This window comes from Neolamprologus multifasciatus, chromosome 17, assembly GCF_963576455.1.
Source record: "Neolamprologus multifasciatus chromosome 17, fNeoMul1.2, whole genome shotgun sequence".
In the NCBI taxonomy this organism is placed as follows: domain Eukaryota; kingdom Metazoa; phylum Chordata; class Actinopteri; order Cichliformes; family Cichlidae; genus Neolamprologus; species Neolamprologus multifasciatus.
The window spans coordinates 39,389,668-39,405,101 of record NC_140455.1 but is presented as its reverse complement, the minus strand read 5'-3'; the positions used below and the strand labels follow the sequence as shown (position 1 = coordinate 39,405,101).

Below are 15,434 nucleotides of genomic sequence, written 5' to 3'. Positions count from 1 at the left end.
GTCCCCTGCACAGAAACCCTGATATCATAATAAAAAAGGTTGAAATGCATAGAATAAAGTGCTTTCTTGAATTATGTGTGAGTGGGTAAATGAGGTTTAATACAGTTGTGTTCAGATGCCAGTCTGTCTACCATTGAAAGTCTCTAATCCCCGCCATTGAAAACCATGACCTTTGACCTTTGTATGAAGGGCACTGCAGGTGACGAGGAAGGTGGACATTCTGACACCACTTGGAGCATTATACTACAACACAGGTCGCTACGAGGAGGCTTTGCAGGTGTACAGAGAAGCTGTGGCCCTGCAGCCGGAGAGCACCGACATCTGGCTGGCTCTCGTGAGTAGACATACATACTTAGACTAAGAATAGCATTTAGTTTCTTGTGTGTTAGTTGGAAAGGAGACCACGTGCTAACCATAACTTGTTTCACACAAAAACTCTCCATGAATGTTTCAGGCTCAGGTTTTAGCAATGGCTGGTCGCACCAAAGACGCAGAGAAGATGATGCTCGATGTCATATCCAGAAAAGGCAACTGCATAGAGTGTTACCGCCTCCTGTCTGCCATCTACAGCAAGCGTGGCAACTACACAGAGGTAGGTATCTGCTCTACATAAGAGCAACTGCCAATGATCTTTCTGAATCTGTTGTGTTAGCACCAGCAGCGTGTACGGCCGTCAGTGTTTCGTTAGTATACGACCCAGTTTGACAGCAGAGATGGACTGGTAGTTATATGGCGCCTTTCTACTCCAACTGAGCACTCAAAGCACTTTTTAGTACAAACTGCAATCACTCTCAAAAATATTCATACAAGTGTCATCAGGACACTTGTATCCACTGACACTGACGCCTCTGTCAGTGTCAGTGGATACAAGTGTCCTGATGACACTTGTATCCACTGACGCCTCTGTCAGTGGATACAAGTGTCCTGATGACACTTGTATCCACTGACGCCTCTGTCAGTGCGCCCCAGGGTGGCTGTGGCTACAATGTAGCTTCATCACCACTGTGTGAATGTGTGTGTGACTGTAGTGTAAAGCGCTTTTAGTCCTTAGGGACTAGAAAAGCGCCATTTACCATTTACCATAACAGTCACAGTTTCTCTCATAGAGAGTTTATCAAAGAGTCGTAGACTCTGCCATGTTAATATACACTGATTTAAAAAAACAAAGCAAAAACAAAAAAGAAGCATTTGAGAATGTCTTCAAATTCACCGTCTGGCCCTGAATGGACGGACGGATCTGGAGCTTCAGTTAATAAACAAGTAATTTTGACATTTTCTCCCTGGCTCTGGACTAGAGCTGTGATGTCACAGCCCGCTGATTAGTTTTTGTAAGCAGGATCAAAGTTTGTGATTACAGGAGAGCTAGCAGCAATGCAATCAATGAAAGGCACTGTGACAGGAAGTAATTAGTTAAAGGAAGTGACCGGATAGGCCTGAATAGACTTGGACTGAAATGGGACAAACTGGCAGCTGTTCCAACTGATGGTTGTCCAGATCTGAGAGGGAGAAGTTCTCAGATGGAGAACGGGCAGAAGGGGAGTCGGATCCTGCATTTGCTGCTGTGATTATACTTAACGTTTTCACCTCAGACATTGAACCTGATACTGATGCACTTGTTCAAGCTTAGATAAGACTAGATTTCTCTTACCAAGCAAGAAAGAAGAACTGAGAAACTGCAGGTGAAGTTATTCATTTACAAGCACAATAGTAATAGCACCTTCTTAAAAACTTTGATGCCTTCACTGTTCGTGGAAAACTCAACATTGAAGTTTACCTGAAGCCAACACACACAGACCAGTATCTCCTCTTTGACTCCCACCATCCTCTGGAACACAAACTTGGAGTAATCAGGACCCTACAACACCGGGAAGAAAATGTTCCCTCTAAGCCAGAAGGGAAAGAAAGGGAACACACATAAAGCCCAAACAGAAGCAGAGTATGCTGTGTAATGCAGCGAGGAGTGCTCAGACCTCTACGTCTGCATTTAAAGGATGAAGGTCACTCTTTCAAGGATGCCAATGTTCACATGGTTTAAAAAAGGAGTGTGATTGACTATGTTTCAACAGAGGGGGTGGCTTACAACACCAAGTGCCTCCTACAATGCAGTTTTGAGATCCCCTTCCGAGCACTTTACTCCCCACTAACATCTTGCATCAAACGTCCAGATGTTTTTCTTTCCAAGCTCCTTAGACTGAGAGCCTACACAGACAGTCAGACTAGCATGTAGAGTTCGACAGGTCTGTTCACCTGCAGTGTGTGCGTGCGTGCGTGTGTGTGTGCGTGTGTGTGTGTGTGTGCGTGCGTGTGTTCGTGCGTGTGTGTGTTCCAGGCTCTGGAGGCTTTGGACAAGGCCCTGCAGCAGAATCCCAGTGACCTGACAGTGAGAGCAGAGCTGTATTTTTCCAAAGGGAACCAGCTCAGAGAGATGAACCAGCTGGACCGAGCCTTCGAGGTATCTGTTCTCTCTGTCACACAGACTGATCGTCTTTCCCCTCTCATACTTCTCTCTTTTTCTTCCTGTAAGCAACATGGATTTTCTGTAGCTGCTAATGATGTCTCTGTGTCTTTGATTCTGTGATGCAAACAGTAATGTACAGGGTGTACGGGTGTTTGAAATCCTTGAAAATGCTTGAATTTTAATGTTGTCTTTTCAAGGTTTTGAAAAGTGCTTGAATTCAAGATGTGGTGCTTAAAAGTGCTTGAAAGTGTAACTGTATTTCATTCACCACAAATAACTATCTTTTCATATGGTCTTACTGAGGTGATGCGAATTGAAACATGCATTCTTTTTTTTGGTGGGGGGGGGGGCTGGGAACGCTGGGAACGCTGGGAACGCTGGAAGTCCTTAAAAAGTGCTTGAATTTGACCCCGAAAAAGGTGTATGAACCCTGAATGTAAGAAACAATGCCAGGTACAAAATTACATGGTCTGCAACTGTACTTAATGCTAACTCAGTCACTTTTACTTTTAAACAAAGTATTTTTGTGGTCTGGGTTAATCTCAAGATATTTACAACAAATCACTAAATTTGATCAGCAAAACTGTTTTTTAGACTCACAAATCAAAGTGAAATCAAGTTGTCTTGTAGAGTGTTTTTCCTCCCACTACAGCAGGGGTAGGGAACCCCAGGCCTCGAGGGCCGGTGTCCTGCAGGTTTTAGATGTGTCCTTGGTCCAACACAGCTGATTTAAAGCATGTCTTTGAGTTCTCCAGAGGCCTGCTAACGAACTAATCATATGAATGTGTGTTGACACTATGGAAATAATTAATTACATAAATATTTATGACACATGTAATTAATTAATTATTGACACATTTAAATAATTATTTAATGGTGTATTTAATTCATTCATTTTGGCACAGTTGACTCCTTCAGGTCTCACCCATTTTATCTGTCAACCTCACCCATCAAACTCAGGGGGCGGGGTTAAAGCTGATCGAGTCAAAACCATTGCTTTGGCCTGGTGGCCATTGTTTTTAGCACACAACAACCAGCATGTGGAAACTAACAGAACTGAACTTTGAAAAACCCTGTTTGTGTGTCACCAAATACAGTTTAAATATTTTTTTAGCCGAGAATGTAGTGGTTTAATCTTCATGTGTCTGGTCGGTTTGTCAAGATACAGCCTCTTTGCAAAAGTGCTTCGATGATTTTGGAGATGTCTGCCCAGTCTCACGGCAAAGCGTGGATAGACCCGCTCGCCTCGCAAGCAATCGAGCTGTTATTACCACCGACAAAGCGCAGGCCCCGGTACACAGCTGTAATAACCCCCGCTGACACGGACTTCTTTTACTGAGGTTATATTTATCAGGGTTTTATTTCCTGATGTTCTTATGTGTCCTACGTGTTTCACTCGCCAATTCTGAATTATAACTAACATTAAAAACATGTTTAAGGAGGAGAGAGAGCAAATAAATTCGATTAACAGCTGATCTTTGGGTTTTTGTTCAGTAATCAGCGTGACCTGATAAACGCATAAAAGAAATAACGTTGGTGTTTCCGTCATGTAGTAACTGCTTTAACTGTACAAAGGTTGTTCGACACTATGACACACATACAGACTTCATGATGTTCGGCTAATATTTTTATTGTGAATATTAATCATGAGGGTAAACGGACCTGTACACCACAGAGCGAGGTCAGCATGTCCACGATATCTTCAGCTCTCTGAGGTAACCCAGAGTTTCCCAGCTGACTAATCTAACTGTCATCTACGAATATGTCACGGGTCATATCAATATGATTTTACAGAAAAGCATCCTTATTACTGCAACTATTCCAGAGATGTGAAAATCTACAGCATAAAGAACAAAAATATAAAATATATAACAGAGATGAACCGTCAGTTTGTCACAGATCAAAGTGGAATGAAAGTGATTGGTTGAACAGGTGCGATCTGTGTTTTCTGCATTTTCATCAGCGTAAGAGACTCAGCAGCAGATTAGAATAACAGTTATACATTTAATAAATCACCAAATTAACAAACCTGTTCGGACAGTTTGAGTTTGTGTTCCAGCTGCAGACTCGCTGCTGTTTAAATGTTTGAGAGGAAGATTAGATATAAACAAACGTCAAACAGACTCAGTCTGCGTTCACATTTGATATGAGACCAGCACGTACAGTGACTGTTTCCTGTTTTAAGATCATATATGTAAAGTTGTTGTCTGACCTGCATCGATCCAGCCACTCAGAGTCCGTGGTTACCATGGTTACTGCATAAGCAGCTGTAATGTAAACAGCTGGCACAGCGGAAACATACCGATGACATGAGTGTTTATATTTTTCATTGCAAAAGAACTGTCTGAATGGTTAACTGAAGTTAACTTGGATAAATGATAGTTAAGGAGTATCACAGATAACGCCCACGTGAGCTGTGTGACTGTTCACCACTACACTGAAATCAGTAGCTATTACTGAAATACACGTGCTATTTCATAAACTATGATATAAATAGGGAGGTCCTATTAACATGTTTAGTTTTAAAGGACACCTTCCTACCTTTAGTCTCATTCATGAGCAGTATTAGTTTTCTTCTAACACCCAGAGGTCTGCACCATGTGTTTCATAGTTTCTAACAAGCCTTTGACAGGTAAACATAACATGACCGAAACAAAAAAATGAAGAAAAAGATAGGAGAGAGCAGAGAGGAGAGCCGGAAGTGGGGCGCCCGATCTGGGTTCCCACACCTCCCTGCCGGATCGGGCTGTACGCTCTACCTCCCCACTGCCTCCCAGAAAAGGGGAGAAGAGCGGAGTATTTTCTTTTCTCTCGCGGTTAGCTGACTGCCTTAGCTGCAAGTGATGTCAGCCCTTTTTAACCATAGCCAGTGACCTCTCAGCAGTGTCAGCTAGTTCTCTTATAGCAGCCGTTGCGCCTGTCCTCTGATCCCAATCCCTCTAAGCAGCTTTGCTGTTGTACTGGCAACAAAGCCCCTGCACCGCACTTCCACCGGGTGCACCTTGATCTTCCAGCCTAAATAAATAAATGTGTAAAATGACAGAAAAAATCCTGCTCAGAAAATGTCCTTTTCTCCCCATGCTGTGGATCCACTGTGAAAAATAGACATTTCTGAGTGGATAATGAAAAAACAGCAACTTTTCTGTGACTTAATTGTTATTGTTTATCTATTAATTATCAGTGTAGTTTTACATTTAATTGCAATGGTGTAAATCTTTATCAGTAGGAAATGATGTAAAACCTATGCCCAAAATATGCTGTGCTGTGTGCTTAAACGTTATTTTCTACAATGTGCTTGTCAGGGTTCCTGGGTCGGTGACCCAGTGTTTTCAGTTTTCCCACATCAATGTTTTCACTTCCTGTTTTTCCCCATGTCAGCTTGTCTCTCGTGTCATTAGTCAGATTATGTTCAGCCCTGTACTCACCTGTTTCCAATCATTGTCATCATTCAACCTGTGTATTTAAGTTCCTCGGTTTCACCAGTTCTTTGTCGTGTCATTGATGTTCGTGTGATGTTGTCCTCCCCGTGTTCTCTCAGTTCAGTCAGCCATTCAGTGTTCCAGCCAGTCAGTGTCCGTTCACCCTCTGTTCCTCCACTCCTTATAATAAACCTTCACCAGTCTTCACCTACCTGTGAGTCCTGCGTTTGGGTTCCTTCTTCCTCGCCTCCACACAACGCCTGACAGTGCTTAGCATTTGTAACTGCTCCCACAACAAAGGTGCACGGTACGATGCACGGTCCGCACAAAGTCATTCAAGAGGTTTTTTTGCAGTTATTTTTGCTTAATTTCCTCAGTTATTAAGTGCAGATTCATCAGGCTCTTCCTCTGATCTCTCTTGGCATCATATATTTATTGCACATGCCACACAGCAACAGAGATGACACAGAGAAAGATGGAGTCTTCTTTGGAGTGAACATAGCGTTGAACTCGGGTACACATCGAGGTTTCGTTTTTTTGTTCTTGTAAAGTTGAGCAATCTCTGGAAATTCAGCAGAAAGTGAACTGAAAGGAATCAGGTCATTAATGTGATTAAAGTCAGGCAGGCTTGTCCCTGCCTGCTGGCCTTCCTCCCACTGTGGAAGTTCCACCCATTCAGAATTGCTGGCACACTCACAAGAAGTCATCCGAGACCGATGGTTGAGATGCAATCTGCAAAGGGAATTTGTGGAGGATACAGGAAACTTGAAATTACTTTCTGAGGAGGCTTGAGAGGAGAGAAAGCAAACCGAACTGCAAGAGACTGATGACTCTGCCAGAAACGCTGACGGACTGAAAAAGAGGCTGGAAGAAACAGGGGTGGGGGTCATCTGAGGTCACTGAAGCTTCAAAGAAGGCCACGTCTGTGCACGTGGGATGTTTTATTTCACAGCATCAGCACAGTGTCTAAAGAAGCCAATGTGAGGCTGACAGCCTGAGAGGCAGAATTTTACACTTTCAATCAAACGCACTGGTTTATAATATTATACTTTTAATCTCTTACTGCCTGTTGTATTCTAAAGCTGAAGGCCCCATCTTATCTTAATGACCTTGTAGTACCATATCACCCTATTAGAGCACTTCGCTCTCGCTCTGCAGGCCTACTTGTTGTTCCTAGAGTATTTAAAAGTAGAATGGGAGGCAGAGCCTTCAGTTTTCAGGCCCCTCTTCTGTGGAACCAGCTTCCAGTTTGGATTCAGGAGACAGACACTATCTCTACTTTCAAGATTAGGCTTCAAACTTTCCTTTTTGCTAAAGCATATAGTTAGGGCTGGACCAGGTGACCCTGAATCCTCCCTTAGTTATGCTGCAATAGACGTAGGCTGCCGGGGGATTCCCATGATGCACTGGGTGTTTCTTCTTCACTCACTATGTATTAACAGTCCTCTCTGCACTGAATCATATCTGTTATTAATCTCTGTCTCTCTTCCACAGCATGTCTTTATCCTGTCTTCCTTCTCTCACCCCAACCAATCACAGCAGATGGCCCCGCCCCTCCCTGAGCCTGGTTCTGCCAGAGGTTTCTTCCTGTTAAAAGGGAGTTTTTCCTTCCCACTGTCGCCAAAGTGCTTGCTCATAGGGGGTCATATGATTGTTGGGTTTTTCTCTGTATCTATTATTGTGCGATCTGCTGTACGATATAAAGTGCTTTGAGGCGACTGTTGTTGTGATCTGTATAAATAAATTGAATTGAATTGAAGGCACAGGATCTCCAGGATGCTGCCGAGCTGAAACATAATCACCTAAATACAACAACACTTTATAAAATGGTATAAAGGTTGGCATCATGTGATATGTCACAAATTATAGTTAAAACGTGTTTGTCTTCCTGATGTTTAGTGTTGTTTCTGACCATATGGATCCCTTCATGACCGTCTCTAAAGGTCTCTTCTAGCCAGATAATGTCATGGAGTCAAACTGGACTCAATAAGTTATTGGAACCAATGGCAGAGATTTGATTACAGCGCTCCATCAAAATTTGTCTTTTTTGAATGGTCAGATCTTACAAATTGAGTTCAGAGACGTTCAGGAGCCCAACTCTCCAGATCTGAACCCAGTAGTGAACCTTTAGGATGTGTTGCTGTGGGTTATGTGGCTCTGGTATAACCGCAGCCTACACCAGCTGACCAACTCACTATTAAGTCTGGTCGACTCTGTTCATCTGGACGGTCTAGATGAACAGAATCGACCGTTTGGGATTTACTTACCTGGATGATTGAGCATGCATCAAGACATATTCAGTCGGGTCCCACTGCTGTTAAAAATGTTGTGAATGGAAAACCCAGAGTTGTAGCTGCTGCTATCAGTTGGTAAATTTGAGCCTTTGAGTAATTTTCAGAAAGCAACTGAAGCAACCAGGTACAAACCTTGCAGCTTGTGTTTACCTGACATTTGCCCCCACAGATAACTGAGTCCTCTTCTCTATCACCAGAGTTACAAGCTTGCTGTTGAGCTCAAACCGGACCAATCACAGGCCTGGATGAACATGGGAGGAATTCAGCACATCAAGGTAGAAAAGACACATTTAAGATCTGACAATACAACTGAACACTCCTGACAAACTTCACATGTGTCTGCGAGCATCAGCATGTACTGTGATGTTTGTGCTGTATAAAGTTCTGTCCACTCTACCTCACTCTCTAAATCACTACTGGGGTGGTTGCCCAAGATGTCTGCTGGCTCGTACTGCCCGAGTCGTCCACTACAGAAACCATGTTAGAGGCTGACCAGCAGCTGTCCTTGGGAAATGGGCCTTGTTGGACGCATCCACCGGTTTGAGCCCAAACCGCACGTCCATTTATTTCACCCCATTCATGGTGATCACTCACCCCCTTCTGTCTCAAAAAGGTCATGGAAACATGCACAACAGCTGTGAAGCTGAACTTCACATAAGCTGCTGGCAGAAACAGTGTCGTGCTGTGATTTTAAACCCAGCTCAAAATGACCTCGACCTAATGCAGAGCTCAGCGGCAGCAGGCAGGTCGAATGTGAAATCAGATTTGTAATGTGTGTGTGTTTGTTTAGGGAGATTATGCAGCTGCCAGGATGTACTACCAACGCGCCCTCCTTCTCAGTCCTGGTTCCAAACTTCTGAAGGAAAACCTTGCCAAGCTGGACCGACTGGAGAGGAGACTGACAGGGGCTGTGTAGACTGGTGCCAGTGACACGACACAGTGGGACAAACACCACCCATTAAGACTGTTGAATAAACTTAGTCTGTTACGACGATGGGCGGCGTGTAGGAGAGAAGAGAAGTAGGGTGAACCTCTCAGGCCTTCAAAGAGACCGGCCCCCACCTACAGGCCCAAAGCCTTTCCTGAAGGATACGAAGAGAAGCTGGTAAGAGCTCTGTGCATTACCAGCCTGCATCAGCTTTTCTTCAACATCTGTTTTCAACATTTGCGTTTCATTTTCTTTAAGGCACTTAATCAGAGATCTTCCTCCTCTGTGCTCTGCCTTTGAAAACGATTCACATATTTACATTAATGCAATAAAAGTGTGCAGATTTAATGAAGGGAACGAGTGGGCGGGTATTTTCCTGACCCTAAGGTATGAATAATAACATGATGTAGGTTCAGAAGTCACCTGTTTGCTTTGGAGATCTTTCAGCTCACGGAGAACATCAGAGCCCACTGTTTCATGCAAACAAACCATGACCTGACATAACACACCTACACTTCACACAAAGACATTTTTGTGAATGAATGCCCATAAACGGAGGTGTAGCGATTATTTTTATGCTTTTGCATGAATTAATATTGAAGACAAATCTCAAATCAAGTGTAAGCTAACTGTTGGTACGCCTCAGAGCCAAACATTCATGATGTTGGTAACTTCCAGCTCCTGAAAATTCCAAATCCCAGCCAGTAATGATTTCCATCTCCATCAGTATCACAGCAAACCAACTCACATAAACTCTTGGAAAGTGCTCTCATTTGGATTGTTGTTCTTTATCAATTCAAAATGAAGCGTCTCAGCAAAGTTTTTATTGATTACTTATTTTAAAATGAGTGGTAGTACGATGTGGCTTTGGAGTTGGAATCAATCATTTAACTCTGAACAACTCTGATATTCAGCAGAGCAGCTCTTTGCTGAAACAGTGTCCTCATGCTCTGATATTGTATCCACGGGACACAAAAGTAGTCCCATTTCTGCTGTTGCAGTTTATGGCTCCTGCCCTGCAGCAGCTGGGGACTTTCAGACTGCTAACTCTGAACTTTTCTGCAGCAGAAGGAAGTTTTGGTTTGACTGGTTCCTTGTACATTGTTCGGTGGTATAAGTGTAACAATGATATGATTGTATTCTCTGATACATTGTGTCCATCATCAAAAATCACACAGGCAGTGTTACGCTGTCTTGTTTGCAGCATTGTCTGTCCTCAGACTTTTAACTTTACATTTTTAGAAAATAAAATTTCCAAACTCTAATTGAAAATGCGCAAACATCAGATGGTGAATAAAAATTTCAATGAGTTCATTACAGACATCAGATTGTCTATAATGCTTTTTCAGCTAAGATAAGCAACGCACACCGCTATCATACTTGAGCTCCATTCTTGGGCCTCATGATTAAATCAGTAACTATATTAACTAAAGAAGATTATTTAAAGATCTGCAAAGTAAGTGGAGTTTATATTTGTATAACCCGATGGAAAATAAGGACAGATTCATTTGGATCCCACTCTGCTGGGATATTTAAATGAATATATGTGTAAAGCTCTCTTAAAATGTCATTATTCTGGTAACAGCTGCTTCCTCTCTAGATTACCTAAATCATATTTATCTGATCTCCACTTATGGCAGAAGCTAGAATAAACAGCCTGATGTCACAAGTCTTCAGCAAGTAGAATAAGCTAATGTGTCGGCTCCTGTGTGGAGCTCCAACTTATGGGTTCATGTGCAACATAACCTCTGAGGAAAGGTGATCGTTGTGGTTTTATTCTCTCGAGTGGATTTTATTGTGGAATGCCAATGAGATGAAAGTGAAGTGACTAGTGCAGTGACTGGGTTGCACCAAGAAAATAAAATATATCTTTTATTAAATGGTGTTTGGAGTTGTTCTTCTTTTAAATGTCTAAGAAACAAACATGAAATATTCTCAGTAGCCCACACCAAAGTGTGTTCCCAAGGAACTGTATGGACTCTTTGTTATATAGCACGTTTTTACTCCACTCAAGCACGTCATACAACTTGCTCCATTCACCCGTTCATACAGCACCTTTTTCTATGAGGATTAAATCTACTGGGGGGGGGGGGAGCCTCAGGGTTTGAAGGGTAAAGAACTATGATTCCTTCTCTCACCCCAACCAATCACAGCAGATGGCCCCGCCCCTCCCTGAGCCTGGTTCTGCCGGAGGTTTCTTCCTGTTAAAAGGGAGTTTTTCCTTCCCACTGTCACCAAAGTGCTGCTCATAGTATATTATGTATGTATATAATACATATTATTATTATTGTACATTCTAAGACGTTTATTTATATTGTCCTCAGTCTTATGTTAAAATCTGAAAAGGCATTAAACAATAAAAAAAACAACCCGTCTAATTTAGCACTTTCTCTGCATTGTTTTAGTAAGCTACAACTCAAACTCCTGCGCAAACACACACACAGGACATGACTGCGAATATGCCCCCTACTGCTCCAATTTTGAAGGTATCTGATGATGGGTTGATCACGACTGACTCACTAAAATGAGGTACGTACAACCAGCCGTCCACATCAGGGTCACGGGGGGGCTAGAGCCTATCCCAGCTGACTAAGGGCAAGAGGCAGAGTACAGAGTGAACAGGTCACCAGTCTATCATGTAGAAACAGAACACATACTTACACTCACACCTGTGGCCAGTTTAGATTCATGGGTTAAGTCCACTAACTGCATGTCTTTGGACTGTGGGAGGAATGTCGGGAGAACATGCAAACTCAAAAGAAATCCTGTGAGACAGCAGTGCGAACCTACTGCACCACTGTGCTGCCCAGCTTCACTTTATTCTGGAGTTCGTTCACACTGTTTTGCCAGTAGTTTCTATTTATTGTTAAGTAATTCAGTGGCATTCATACCAGGGTAGCAACAACATCATTTGCATTTTAAGTACATAATTTCTACAGGACTGAAAATAAGAGCATTATGTAGACGTTCAGAGTCTCTGTAAATTAATTATTTCATTTTATGCAGGTTAAATGTCGCATCTGTTCTGCATTTCTTACACAAACAAAAGCAGTGTTTAGGCATTACAGAGCCAAACATGAAAATGAGGAGATAAACACACCGAGGATGAACACAGGTAGGCCTATACTGACACTGAACAGCTTTATCATCATTTTTTTTAATTAAAATGTGTTTTATTATTTTGAAATCAAGCATCTAGGAAGACTGGTCTGGACCAGGCAGTCCTGAATTTTATTATAAAAGACTGCCAACCCCTTAGTATTGTGGAGAGTGTCGGAGAGAAACATTCCAAGATCAGAGGATCCTTTAACGTACTGGGGGGAAAGGAAGACATCCGAACCTTTTCCACCTGGCTTTACAGTTTTTGTGTACCCCAGCTTCATCTGTGCCTCTGAGTTTTCCAAAGGTGGGGAAATGGTGTCAAAAAACACAATAGACTGAATGCAAAAACATTGGATAACTTATTTTTCTGAATAGAAATGTATAATAAACTCTGAGTCAATTACATTTAAGGACTCCACATGCACATGTAAAAAATAAAGAAAAGGGCACTTCGGGCACCAATCAGGAGAGGGCCAGGTGCTCCCCCCCATGCACGTGCATTACAGTCTAAAAGTACAGTACAGTAATAATAATTGTACAGTAACTGTAATGCTGATTAGTGACTGAGCAGCCTGGCGACTTTTCTCAGTTTCTTATATAAACTGTTTTAGTGTCTCATCTTCAGCTGCAGGTCCCAACATCCTTCAGTTCAGTCAGAGCAGCAGATCTAATCAATCAACATTCAGGCTCACAGTTATTTCTTTAATCAGGGTAAAATCACTCATGTGCACAGATTAACTGACGACTGCTCATCTTAGATGTTATGGTGACGTTGCACCAATTTAATGCCATTCAGAATTATTAGAATTACACTTATGAGAAAGGAAACTCCTTGAACACAAATCAGCAAGATAAGAAGTGCTAATAATGGCAGATTTTTTTTCTTTGGGAAAAAATGTATTTGATGGGAACTTTGTTCATGACCGCTAACATGAAGGAGCCGGGTTTATGACCTATACTGCAGCCAGACACCAGGGGGCGATAGAGACGTTTTGTGGGGAGTTCTTTGGTTGTGTGTCCCTTTAAGATTCATGTAGCTTCCGGACTCCGTCACATTTACGTCACACACGGAACTGTCAAGATGGAGGACGGTAGAGAAGCTTCCACGAATTCACTTTTGAAGGATGGTAAAATGAGTTTTATCATGACAGAATTGGTGCATCGACTTTAAATACGATCGTCGATAGTTTGAAGGCATTTTATCAAAAGCTGCGAGAGTCTCGCAGGACTGTAAGAAATTCTTTAGCCAGTGAAGAAGCGACATTAACATCAATAACCTGGTTTGCATTGTTTGTACAATTCATTTGGCTAAATTAGCATTTGTGACAAAAAAAGTAGAAACTACATTTGGTACCCATCGTGTCGCTAATTGTATAATTAGACAGTGACGTGTCTGATTATGTGCTCGCTGTCTAATATGTGAGACTGGGAGAGTTAATGGCTTGAAAACTGACTGCTGTGTTTGCAGAGTGTTATGCTGATTTCCTAGTGAAGGACTTTGATGTGAAGACGTACACCGCTCAGGCCATTCACCATGCTGTCATCGCTGAACAGCTGGCCAAGCTGGCACAAGGCATCAGTCAGCTGGACAAGGAGCTACACACCCAGGTACAAATCCAGCACACCTGGGCCACTGTTTCCCTCAGCATGCACTAATTCATAAACTTTCAGTAATAACCAGCATTCCCAAATTACTGTGAGAAAACTAAGCAGATCCAAATAGTTGAACCCAGTGTAAGTTTAAAAGCCTGTATCAGTGTGACAGCTCAGGACGAGCGCTGGATCTATCCTGAGCTGACCTGTAGGATGTGTTAACGAATGCAAAACATGATTGCCAAAGTATTTTTGGGCAAGATGCTGGACGTCACAACAAAATCTAAGCCATTAAAAAGTTACTATTACTGTTTTAACAACAAATACCAACACTAAGGTAGTCCACTGAAATTTTAGCCACTTTAGAAGTGCTGAAAGTTAGAATCAAATAACCAGTGTTGGTCAAGTTACTTGAAAAAAGTAATCAGTAACTAATTACTGACTACTTCCCCCAAAAAGTAGTCCCTTTACTTTACTGATTACTTATTTTCAAAAGTAATTAGTTACTTAGTTACTTTTTAAAAACACGATTTACAACCTGAATAGGTGATAAAGCGATAGATCTTTCAGCCCTTTTTCTGCATAATCCATCATACAAAATGTAATCAAATGGAAAAGTCTCTTTTTAAAACTTGTTTTATTAGTTTTAATCTTTTAACTTTATGCATCAAGCAAAAATGTAATTATCTGCAACATTCTCTGACTGGAAGAAATTAGTTTAACATTTAAACCTATTTTCTGCACATTCCAGCACATAAAATAAAATATTTTTTGTGTTTACACTCAGTCTTTCAAATAGATGCAAGTAAAACACAGCAGAAAATAAATAAAGTCAAAGACTAGCGATCCTGTTGCTCTATTTTCACCTGTAAAGCAGGAGTGGGGTAGGCGGAGGGTTACCCTGGTGCAGGTGTGCAGCGGTCAGTGGAAGAATCTGCGAGTTTCTCTGTGAGTTTCCCATTACGTCGTAGCTACTCGGTGCTTGTTTGGAAGTTTAGGGTTTTTTCGCTGTAAAAAGAAGTTTTCTTCCCACGCACAACGGACACTAATGTTTTTGTCACTTTTTATGGAATCAAACTCAAAGTAAGGTCAGTACTTCCACGCTTTAAACGCTGCACGCTCATACTCTCTCTGCACTCGATATATGATCCATTGTTGATCTGCACACAGCTGTTGTCACGAACGTCGCGCTCGCTTACGTCACTGTCATGAGACATTCTCGCAAAAAATCACAGTTTTAGTAACGCAGTAACGCAGCGTTCCTACGGGAAAGTAACAGTAATCTAATTACCTTTTTTTGCAATAGTAATCCCTTACTTTAGTCGTCACTTGAAGAAAGTAATCGGATAACAGTAACAACGCGTTACTGCTCATCTCTGAAAATAACAATGTGAATATATAAAATGTAGCAAAAAAAAATTTCTGGCACAACTTCACCTGCTTCCAAGGTGCATGGAGAGGATAAAAGTGTTCACAAAGCAGGAACTCCAGCAACACTGATGAAGATGAACAACTTTAATAATAGACCAACGCGTGTGGCCTTCATCAAGCCGAAACGCGTTGGTCTATTATTAAAGTTGTTCATCTTCCCTCAAGTGTTGCTGGAGTTCCTGCTTTGTGAATATATAAAATGTGACTAA

General features: G+C 41.9%; 2 protein-coding genes across 2 annotated transcripts in view; both read left to right on the top strand.

The window, feature by feature from the left end:
* The window catches only part of tmtc1 (transmembrane O-mannosyltransferase targeting cadherins 1), a 56,215-nt gene extending 46,490 nt beyond the window's left edge, over positions 1-9,725 (top strand). The window contains exons 15-19 of the mRNA XM_085137213.1: positions 190-334; positions 455-592; positions 2,330-2,452; positions 8,369-8,446; positions 8,962-9,725. Of these exons, the coding sequence (XP_084993339.1) occupies positions 190-334; positions 455-592; positions 2,330-2,452; positions 8,369-8,446; positions 8,962-9,087 (610 nt within the window). The 3' untranslated portion in view covers positions 9,088-9,725. The remainder of the gene's footprint in view (positions 1-189; positions 335-454; positions 593-2,329; positions 2,453-8,368; positions 8,447-8,961) is intronic.
* Positions 9,726-13,221: 3,496 nt separating this feature from the next.
* Positions 13,222-15,434, top strand: part of cog5 (component of oligomeric golgi complex 5) — a 55,528-nt gene continuing 53,315 nt past the window's right edge. Inside the window, 2 exon segments of the mRNA XM_085137215.1 lie at positions 13,222-13,328; positions 13,670-13,809. Of these exon segments, the coding sequence (XP_084993341.1) occupies positions 13,283-13,328; positions 13,670-13,809 (186 nt within the window). The 5' untranslated portion in view covers positions 13,222-13,282.